Below are 11,983 nucleotides of genomic sequence, written 5' to 3'. Positions count from 1 at the left end.
CACGCGACAGCCATTCTGCGGAAACCGGATCACTTCAAATACCTATTCGCTCATTTACGCTTTACGGCCACTTGTTTGATTTGCGCGGTGAACATTTATTTAAGCTACTAACCGGCTTCCCGGCGCGCTTTGATACGCTTCAATGCGCAGTAATTCGAATCGAATCGAATGAGCCGTGAAAACAATGTTTATTATGTTGATATTTTGTTGTTTTTCATGGTCGTCGTTAAGTGTAAAAAAATTTGCTCTAAAATGTCAAAATCATTTAATTTGTACTATGGCTGCCGCATTATTGTGCCTCCAAGTGTTGACAGTCAGGCGATTCGTACAGCTGCCAGGCAGACCATCAGCAGATTAGCTGGTTCAGCAGGCAGCTAAAAAGGCTCGCGCTGGAGGATGGTAAATGCAGGCAGAAAGTTGTTTCGTGATGGGGAAAGTGAAATTCGTTAATGCCGGCAACAAAATGCGTGTGTGTGTGATTTTTATTTTGTTAATATTTTTTATTTTTTGTAAATTCCAGTTATGTATTTGCATTCTCAATTTACTGCTCTATAAAAGTTTTACACTGCAAAAAATGCTAGTGTATGTATATGGGCAAATCAAGGAAAAGTGAAGTTAAATGGTAAAAATTATCTTTTATATAGAACTTTAGTACTACATACTATTTACAAAAAGATGTAGAAATCCCTGTTAAATTTCACTTTCAAGAATTATAATTACAATTTCTAATTTCTAAATTTCTTCCATTGGCGGCCATGGCAAACCTCCGAGTGTATTTCTGCCATGAAAAAGCTCCCCATAAAAAATCATTTGCCGTTCGGAGCCGGCTTAAAACTGTAGGTCCTTTCACTTGTGGAACAACATCAAGACGCACGCCACAAATAGGAGCAGGAGCTCGGTCAAACACCCGGAAAGGGTGTAAAATTTGAAGTAAACCTTGAAAATTACAAATGGCTGCCTGATAAATTTTACAATTTATGATTTTTTGACTAAGTGTTTCCTACTTCACAATATTTCAATAAAAAAAAATTTATGGAGACTATTCTGCAAATTATTTTAAATTGTTAAGACATTGTATCATAACTGCTTTCACGTTCTATAGTTACATAAATATTTTGCATTTTCCGTACTTATATTTTGATTAAAATGAAATATTTTCTTTCATTTACAGATGCTCAGAACGCGACCTGCTCGCAATGCTTGCCTACTTACCCTACTTGCCATCAGTATATTAGCGCCACTGCCACGCGCGCTCAGTATAGAACAGAAGCAAAATATTCCTGCATATTATCTGGTGCCACCACCCTTACCCACGCCACAGCATCTCAAACATCAAAATGCGCCCGCGCACCAAGCAATCGAAACAGTGGCGGCGCCTAGTCATACCTCCAATAATGCCGTTGAACCACCCGGTTTTATGTCACGCATTGCACGTTGGTTTGGCTTCGGAGCGGCCGAAAAAAACCAGCTCGCAAATGGCTTCTCTTCTGACGGTAAACAGACATACAGTTACCCGCAACCCCTAGGACCGGATGGCAAACCATGTAATCTGTGCAATAAATACCCTTGGGTGCCTATGTTCCCGCTGGGACAGCAATATCAAGCAGCAGTGGGTGCTAATGATCATCATGCAGAAAAAAACCCACAACAGCACTTCGAAGTGCAAGCTTCACAGAAATACCCGCAACAGCAAGTGTTGCCATTCGGATCAGGTAATCAACTGCCGTCGCTCAAGCAACGCGCCGTGCAGTTCAAATTCCCCGCAGCATATCAACCACTGCCCGGGGCCTACAAAGTCCCAGTGGCAAATGTCCCGTCGGCACCACCATTTCTGCCAATATCCGTGCCAAATCTGAATCTGATCGCTGCGCCACCCATTTACAATGCACAACCGTTTAGATTGCCTTACTTGACGCCAGCGGCTTCCACAACAACAACAACCACTACTGAATCAGCCCTGAGCAGTGAGCAACAATTGCCCTCGACGGAGCCAGCACACTTCGCAGAAAATATTGGCGCACCTTCAGAACTGCAACCGGATAGTGTTAGACCGGAACAAACGTATACCCCGCCGGCACGAGATCGTGATCCCAGCTTTGAAATAGTGAAAAGCCATCAAATAACGGATTTCGTCTCCTCAGTTGAATATCCGATAAGTTACGAACAATCGCCTTCTATTGATTTGGGTCAGCAGCCCGCACCTGTTAGTCAGCAATCGGCCAAGGAAAGTGTAGCCACCGTTCCATATAAACATCAAACTTTAAGTCCCAATTTGCATAAACATCTGCCTGCTTCACAGTTAGTTACCGAATTGGGAAGTTTTGCTGAAACACAGAAGACGCAACAGGCACAGCAAACGCAGTCTTATCAGAACACGCAACCACAAGGACAAGAACAATCTCAGCCACAGTCTCAACAACAGTCGCAAGTATATCAAGAGCCCGCTTCATTATATCAGCCAACATCAAAGCAACAGATACCATCTTCGCCCCACCAGCAACCCCAGCAGGAGTTCTCACAGTTTTCGTATACCCGCGAGCCTTCCACAACATTCTACACAACGCCATATGTGCCTCAAACGCAATATGAACAGCATACTTATCAACCTCAGCGATTGCCATATGAGCCCCAAGGCGAAGATAACTTCCCATCCGCTTCATCACACAACCTGACCAAAGTGCAACATCAGCAACAAAATCAAGACTACACACCTTGGTTGCCATTAACACAAACATTCCCTTATACGACCACTGAGCTACCACGGGAATTTGAGCTGTCCACTCAGCTGTCTCAGTTTGGGGAGGTAAACTATATAACTGAGCGTGCGCAAGAGACTACACAAGTACAGTTTCTGCCTTCCACACAAACGCAGATATCACAACGGCCACAAGAGGTGAAGCAAGATAATCGTGAAACCCCAAAGCGCTTGCTAGATTCTCCCATACGCCATGTACATGGGTTACAAAATCAACCGCGACCTTTTACACGCGACCCCAGCGAATTGAATCTGCGACTACCGCCCGCACCGTCTTTCATACCTGAGCGTCATTCCAATCACAAGCACAATTTCGTGGATGCGTCCTTTTCTACCGCGCCTTGGCTAGTGACGCCACTGCCACCTTTGCCCGCATATACAGGTGCGCCGGCTGCACCTACACCTACCTCCACTTACAGTGCCATTGACGCGAGCGGCCAATACGCTGGCATGTCACCACCTACACCTCCACCACACGCGCGTCACAAAGGCGTACACCAAATTATCATTCCCTATACAACGAAAAATAAGCCAAGACCATTCGAGCCGACACGCACGTTTTCAACAACTAACCAGAACACGCAGCTCAATACCGCTTTCCAGAAGTGGTCAGCACAACAGAACAGCGTTGATATACACGAACAACAAGAGTCGAAAGTAGTGAGTGCCCAACTAGCCACTGAGACACCACCACCCGAACCACCTCGACGTACTACTAAATATATTACTAAAATACTCGCGTCCAATTTGCGCGATCTTCTGAGTCGCGAACATGAAATCGCACACCAAAAATCGAACTCTTCCAGCTTCGACCTCTCCAAGCTGCAGAAGAATATCGACGACTGGACAGAGCAAGAATACACTTCGCTCTCACACCGTCCCAGCACACCGACAATACGAGGCCGTTCGAAGCACATACCAACAGAATATCTTACAACAACAACTCCTTCACCACGTTGGCCTAAGACCACAATCAGCTTCTTTGAAGAATCTTCGGTATTACCTGCATCAGTTAACGATTTGCAAGCGTTGCTCTTGGAACGCGGGTCGAAACGTTTTGAGTTAAATCAAATCGATGATGAAGTTGATAATCGTTTATTGGACACGCTGGAAAGCGAAACAGCGACAGTAGCATCAATGACAACGAGACGCACATCTACACAGCATCCGCCGAATAGTAACGGTCACGCAGCACCAAATTTCATGCACTTCGGTTCCGATCCACATGAGCCAGAGCCGGCAGAACTTTGGCGCAAAGCCAAAGTGTCCATTTCACCACAAACACACGAGAAGGTGTATGTAGTGACGCCACAACCAGTGTTCTTTCCACAACGTGCGCTAACTACGTCCACCACAACCACCGAAACGCCGCTTGGTATTAGAAAATCGCCGCGTTTTGTAGTGAGGCCAACACCTGGTAATGGTAAGTAAATTCTATTGAAAAAATCCTTAAGGTTTTCAATATTAGACCGTTAACCGGATCTCAGCATGACAGAAACAGCTATTAGGCTGACAAAACAGAAGATGTGTTTAAAAAAAACTCAGCCTCCACTAATGTTGATACGTTACCATCCGAACAACGACTGATTGGAAGAGTGTGTGAGTACGTGTGAAACGAGTGAGCAGAAATGGGCTGCCGAGAGCTCTGTGAAAAGGTAGCCGAAGTTGTTCGCACAATTTTGTTTTTCACCATAGCTAATGGCCAAACCTGGTAAATCTATCATTGCTTGGTCACAACCACCATGAGCAAGTTAGCTAATTTTATAGGCCAGTTTCGATTTACCACGAGAAAACCACTGTGTCGACCATTTCCGATCTCTTACGAAACAATGCAGTAAGTCGTTCGTATTGGACACCGGCAAGCAATTCTTCATAGTTATCAAATGAATGGGACTGTGTTAGTTGAGAGGAAACGCGCTACACATCTTGTGGATGGCTTTTTCATGTCCAAATGCATACATAAATACGTAATACGCAAAAATATTATTATTATGAAATGGCTATTTGTGCCCTGTAACCTTAAGGTATATATTGTGCAGCCATGTAGCCTACTCAAAAAGTTTTATACTATTAATAAATCCTAAACCTGCTGTAGGCTTAATTTCTACCAGGAGTTTTGGATCTATAACCCCGTTTCCCAGGTAATTTAGTCTGCGTTGTGCCACTGCTGGGCAGTCGCATAGAACGTGTTCTGCTGTTTCTTGTCTCTCTTTGCAGAGTCTACAAGAATCATTTTCTGCCACACCATTTTTTTCATGTGGAAATTAAGTTTGCAATGTCCTGTTAGCAGTTCAGTGTAGAGCTTTATGTCTTTTCTGCTGAGATTAAGGATTGCCTCTACCTTTATACGTTCTGGATCAATGGTCTTTTCGACTGCCGCATACCCGTTTGGGTTGTGCAGCATTCGATTAGGCCTCGTTGTTCCCGCTCACGTAAAAAGGCACTTTTGAAGCTGTTGTTTACCCCGCAGAAAGGTTCAGGACCAATGAAAGGAGTGTCCGCTAAAGTATCCGCAATTTCATTCCTTTTGTGCCCAAAGTTTCTTGATGCTTGACTTTCGAGAATTTTAAAACATTCTCAGCCCAGCCTTGATTGAAATGAGAAGCTATCTAGCGATTTTAGAGCTGCTTGGCTGTCAGAGTGAATGCTGATATTTACACCATGCGTGCCTCTATAAAGGCATTCCCTGGCACATAGCTCTAAGGCGCCCTCCGCCTGAAAAATGGAAGTCGTCTTTCCCATTGCAATTGCCTTCTTGAAGTGTGGTCCGAGAACTCAAGCCTTGGCTCTGCCGTATTGCATTTTGGACCCATCAGCAAACCATACCCGTGCGCCCTGTTTTAAAGATATTTCACTGTTTCTCCATGCTGAGCGATTACTGTTGACCAACTTGAAATTCTAGGAGAATTCTAGTTTTCTTTTCATCTTGTCACAGACCATCAGGCACGGAGTATTCAGAACTGAACTCAGAATTCTTACATGCCCTGTAAGATTGCCCTTTTTGAGATGAAATAGATTACGAAGCCTTGGTGCTGCACTAACTGCCAATCGTTTGGCTACAAGGTGGAGTGGAACGGGTCCAGTGACCATTCCCAAAGCCAAAGTTGTAGGGCGAATTTGCATTGCTTCCGTTAGGCTCAGATAGGCTATTCTGTTAAGGGTAATTTGAGTCTGAATTTGGTCTACTTTTGGCCATCATACCAAAGAGGCGTCGGTGATCATTGGCACTATTGCTGTGCTATAAAACCATGCCATCATCTTTGGCCGCAGACCCCTTGTTTTACCGTAAAGCCTTTCGCAAAACTAAAACCACGGAAACGCGATTAGTCTGTAATAGTTTCTTTCAAGTTCGCGCACCTTCACTTGCCGATTGTCCAGTATTGTCTACCTTATCGAGTATTTTTGGTATTACAAGGCGATGCAAAGTTAATTTTGCTTTTGAATAAAAAACAAAACGATTTTGAGTGATGAAAATCTTTATTTTGAACTTTACGTGCTACATTGCTTGCCAATTGCAGCTGTCTAGTTCACAAGTGTCAAATATGATTGACGTACTTACGACGCCATTTGAGAAAATTTTAAATCTTCCGATAGGGCGCATCATCTTGAATAATCTTTGTTGACCAACCAACTGAGCGGACACGACCGCTCCGACAGTGAACTGATCAGTTATGAGTGGTTCCAATCGATGGTGTAGAGTCGCCATAATGTTTTTCAAACTTGTGTTGGGTTCTAGTATATTTTCCATTTATACGAATCTGTTTCAAACGGCCCCCACAACAGATCTATTTAGCAGATTAGTGTATTCTTTTGAAATAACTAAAGCGGTTTCCAATAACAGGTGTTATCTATCGCTATCGAGAGGTAATTAACAATTTTTTATGGCCGGAATTGGATGGTATTGATCTGGACAACGTTTATTTTCAACAAGACGGTGCTACGTGCCACACAAGCAACGAAACCATTGACCTTTTACGGGAAAAGTTTCCGGACGGTGTTGTCTCTCGAAGAGGTGATCACAATTGGCCACCGAGTTATTATGATTTAACACCTTGTGACACCACTGAGCCAGCAACCCAGGGTCGATTCAAGACCTCAAATATGGAATTCGTGAGACTATCGAGGACATACGGCAGTCACTTTGCAATTCGGTTATGGAAAATTTCATGAAAAGGATATTGTCCTGTAAGCGTGGTCGTGGTGGTCATTTGCCTGATGTTATTTTCCACTATTATCGACATACCTTCCTCTAATAAACACCCGATCATTTATATTAAAAAATAGCATTTTTCTTTGAATATCAAAATAACCCCTCTTATTGGAAAACCCTTTATTTTGACATCCTAAATATTAGAATCGGCTTAACACTGTAGGCCCATCCATTTGTGGACCAAAATTCAGATGCTCACCACAAAAAAGAGAAGGAGCTCGGCCAAACACCTAACAGAAGTGTACGCGCCAATTATTAATTTTTATTTTTCAACATTGGATCTGGATCATCGATGCCAATTTAGCGCATGGCTGGTTTTAGCTGTTAGAAACATGTTTCTCGACACCACATAAGTTAATTTTTAAATCAGTTATTTCGGCTTTATAATCCACCTTACGAGATATCCCTCAAAGTCTATGAAATTTCTATTCACAAGACTCTTTTACTTTTCAGGCACCAACTCATCAACAGCGGCGTCCAGCCTTTACAGCCCCGAGCTCTTCGGTCTCATGGGCCTCTCAGCATATGTGCCCTCCAAGCCCGTGGAGATTATAGATGGCAATTCAAAAGTAAATCGAGTTAAAATCAAATAAAAATTCGTAAAAAGGCCAAATGATGTCGCCATACTCATCTCTTACGTATTTTCTCTTCCTCTTCAAATCGAACACACACAACAATCACATTTCACTTGATCACACTGACATCATTTATCAACATTAAACACATCTGCACACAAACAATTCACATACGAACAAATAGGTCTTCAATATCATAACGTCGGCGCCAACAAATCGTCCCAGTGGAACGACTTCCAGCCCCATGGAGTTCGTGAAGAAAGGAAGGCGACTGAGGTCAACAATGTCGCCCTCGCCAAGATAAATATGCACGTCTGTGTGTGTAGTGGTCAAAGTCGCTGCTGCGCTGTGGAAGATATCCGTCTGAAACTTACCCCCTGCAGAGAATCAAGGAACGATCGCGTGGAGTAGCATAACTTTTGTAATATAATTTTTCAGCCCATTTTTGTGTATACGCGTATGTCAATTCGAGGCGCCTGTAGCGTTTAGAAATTATTTATAGATTTAGGTTATGCTGTAAATTGTTGCAAGTAACTGTAGTAAAATGTCGTGAAAATGTTTGTAGGAGCAATTTATTTTGATGTGTTGATTTTAGTTTTAAGATTAAAAATAATATAAAAGTTAAAAAAATTTGAAGCAAAATATGTTTTTTTTTTTTAATTTTATCCAACATGAATGAATATGACCAAAGTGTAAAGAAATATGCGCGACAATCGTATGAGTACATGTGTGTGTACCTATAATATGTTTTAAAGATTCGAAATATGTATTTAATTGAAAAAAATATAATAGTTTTTTATGCAATCTTTTTCTTTTTATAAACATTTTTTGATCAACCATCATTTAAAAAAATCATTTTTGTTTTCTCATACTTCAAAGCAACTTTATAAATTTGTAATAAATATCATGGAGTTTAAATGTATTTCCTCTCTATTAGCTTTAAACGTACTTAATTTTAAGCGTAAGCTTGTCTAGTTGATAATGTAACAATAAATACTAGAATTATTATAATAAACTAATTCAAAATTAATGTTTTTTATTTTATTAATTTAATTAATAATTTAGTACAGTGCTGTCCATCCCATACATCAATTGATCACACGTATTCTTACTCTCCATCGTTCAGTCGTTAGCAAACCAGCAACGAATAAACACCGAGTTTGTCCGCGACGCTTAGTGTATGCAATACAATGCCCTGTGAGAACTTTTTTATGCTAGAAAATGCCTTTGGCGACTTGCAATGCCTTTTATGTTACAAGTCGTTCAAATGAAGCTATAGATGTAATATCAAAAGGCATTTCGATTCCTCCCACAAAAATTTTCTACTCCAATCCAATATTTATTTATTTTGGTTTAAATTTCCCACTGGGCTGCTCCCATTCTCTCGTTCTCACTTATACACTCGCATTTTTCATTTTGGACAGTACTGATTTAGTATCTGCAGTATGCCTATTGGCCGACTCTTTGCCCCTCCCTCATATTTTAGAAGTAGTTAATGCCAAACCTACTGACTACTATACCATTAAATGCATTACATCAGGTTCTATTTAACCCAGATATTCTCTGCCTCAGTCTGGGAATTGGTAGAAAGCCAAATTCCTTGAGTGAATTTTCCGTAACAGCAACAATTTTCTACAACAGCAACATTCTTGATTTCATTCGGATCCATTTCATCTCGATAAAAGATATGCTCTGTGGTTTTATTATTCTCCAGACCAGGTCTGCTCTCTGCCTCATTCCCAATGTGAATTTTTGAGAGATGGTAATTTAAGTAATAGTAAACTGGGCGGCCGCCGTAGCCGAATGGGTTGGTGCGTGACTACCATTCGGAATTCACAGAGAGATCGTCGGTTCGAATCTCGATGAAACACCAAAATTAAGAAAAACATTTTTCTAATAGCGGTCGCCCCTCGGCAGGCAATGGCAAACCTCCGAGTGTATTTCTGCCAAGAAAAAGCTCCTCACAAAAATATCTGCCGTTCGGAGTCGGCTTGAAACTGTAGGTCCCTCCATTTGTGGAACAACATCAAGACGCACACCACAAATACGAGGAGGAGCTCGGCCAAACACCCAAAAAGGATGTACGCGCCAATTATATATAATATATATATATATATATATATATATACTGTCAGAAAAACTACAAGTTTCCTGATGTCTACTTTACACATTTTATGCAAATCCAACGGAGAATCTCTCTTGCCAACAAGTGTTATTTTGGACTAAGTGGGCAATTGAGTAGTAAAGTCCTCTCTTGACGAACAAAACTAATGTTCTATAAGGATCTAATCATGCGCTTCCTAACGTATGGCGCAGAAGCTTAAATGGTGACAATATCCGATAAGAGTTTCATAGAAAGATTCTGCGGAAGATTTTTGGACTTTTGCACGTTGGTCTCGGCGAGTGTCTTAGATGATGGAACAATGAGCTGAATGAGCTTTACGACGACGGCATAGACTGTGATATGCGAATAAAGATCCAGAGGCTAAGTTGGCTGGGTCATGGATACAAACGCTCCGGCTCTGAAAATATTCAATGCGGTACCAGCTGGTCGTAGCAGAGGAAGAGGAAGGTTTCCTATTCGTTGGAAATATCAAGTGGAGAAAGGCTTAGCTTCACTTGGTGTGCCCACTTGGCGTCGGTTAGCATGAGAAAGAAACGACTAGCGCTTTGCTAAACTCGGTCAAAATCGCTTAAGTCCCGTTGGTCTAAAGCTTGAAAATGTAGAGTATTTTGAGGAATTTTTTTTACAATAAAAAAATTAAAAACGATATTTAAATTTTTTAGGCTTTTTATTTAAGTTCTTTTACATACAAAAATGAAAACAAAAACAGTTTTTTTTTAATTTTAATAATGGCGCTGAAGTTGACCCTCCCGAAAAATTCGACCTGGACGGTGTTGTCCATTTTGGCTCTTCTATTTATCTGAAACACAAAAACCAGAAAAATTATTAATCAGCATGGCTGTAGCTATATCCCGGACTAAAAAAAAAATTGACAAAATGGCGCGGTTTTGAATTTGACACTCTAAATTTTTTTTTCGGCATCACCAGGCCGACAAAGTCGTTTTCGAGTTTAAAGCTTGAGGTACAGGAGCGCGCAAACCCCTTTCTACCTAGTTAATGGGCTGTAGAAGCTATAACATTCACAGTATGTTCTCAAGATACTATTCTTTCGAGATATCGAAAAAACCAAAAATCGACCACCGGATCCCCTTAAACGGTTATCGCGCCAATCAGGAAGAAGAAGAAGATAAAAGGTTTTATAAGCCTATTTCTTGACAGAGTTTTTATGTGACTTCCCAATGGGTAATTTTTTGAATATTCTCCCAACTCTTTGCCTCGCATTTAGTAACTGTCCACTTGATACCATAACATGGTTCTGGACCGTGAAAATCTGCTGCCGACTCGGCCCTAGCGAGTTTATCAGTAATTTTCTTACCATTTGTTCCAGAACGACCCAGAACCCAGAAAAGTACACTTTTATTTATCGCACTAAGTTGGTTAAGGTTGGTAAGTTGGTATTCGTGCACTATTTTCGATTCCACAGAATGTGATTTTGGTAATTTTAATGCAGCTTGACTGTCCGAGTATATAGCTATGTATGCACCCTTGTTGACCCTCATATGGTTTATTCTCGCACGGATTGAAATACCTTGAATTTCAGTCTAAAAGACGTTAGGACATTTGCCCGATGGTTCGGAGGTTTTCGTGCTCGGACCATAGATCCAAGCACGGATTCCAGTATTTGTTTGCGAGCCATTTGTGAGCAGTTCGAGACTTTTGGGATCGACCCAAGTTGCCCTGTTCCAACTCATCGCGGTATGAGACTATGATTGCAAACCTACGGTTAAAAAAGCACATACCTTTAGATATTTTTCAATGTCAGAGAATATTTTAATTTACAAATGGAAGGGATGTGAATATGCAAAGCCAGCTTTCTGGAGTGCTTTGTTGATTAAAAATTTAGAAATCAAGACTGATTAAATTTTTTTGAAAATAAATCGCTTGCCAAACGTTCCGCGAACTCGATTGTTTAGTATTTTGTCTAAACTTTCGGCTTATTTATTACACATAAATTACACATCCTTTTGTTCCTAATTATTTTTATATTACTGTCCATAAGTTCCTAAAGCGCTTTTTACAACTCTAGTAAGACCGATGTTTACCACTTTTTATTTAACACTAGGGATGTGACCTCGAGTCGAAAAAATCGATCATTTAATAATCGATTTTTTTCGTTTCAAGATAAATCGATTTATAAAAAATCAATTTTTGAGGGAATAATCGATTTTTGTGGATATTTCGATTTTTTAATACGAAAAATGCATATTTGATATATAAGTATGAAAAAATATCTAAAAGGACGACTTTAAGATTATAAATACATATTCAAATTAATGATACATATATACATTTTTTAGTACTCTTAAATATTTTATTGC

The 11,983-nt window shown here is 40.7% G+C and overlaps 1 protein-coding gene across 1 annotated transcript; it reads left to right on the top strand.

Annotated features, from left to right (window-relative positions):
• The first annotated feature begins 231 nt into the window (after window positions 1-231).
• On the top strand, window positions 232-8,102 carry LOC129239501 (uncharacterized). Its single transcript, XM_054875018.1, has 4 exons — window positions 232-469; window positions 1,172-4,178; window positions 7,419-7,534; window positions 7,725-8,102. Exons 1-4 carry the CDS (start codon window positions 404-406, stop codon window positions 7,842-7,844), a joined length of 3,309 nt encoding a protein of 1,102 aa, XP_054730993.1. The 5' UTR covers window positions 232-403; the 3' UTR covers window positions 7,845-8,102.
• The last annotated feature ends 3,881 nt before the right edge of the window (window positions 8,103-11,983 follow it).

Source organism: Anastrepha obliqua, chromosome 2 (assembly GCF_027943255.1).
Source record: "Anastrepha obliqua isolate idAnaObli1 chromosome 2, idAnaObli1_1.0, whole genome shotgun sequence".
NCBI lineage: Eukaryota > Metazoa > Arthropoda > Insecta > Diptera > Tephritidae > Anastrepha > Anastrepha obliqua.
The sequence above is the reverse complement of the archived record's forward strand: the minus strand, read 5'-3'. Positions and strand labels throughout refer to the sequence as shown.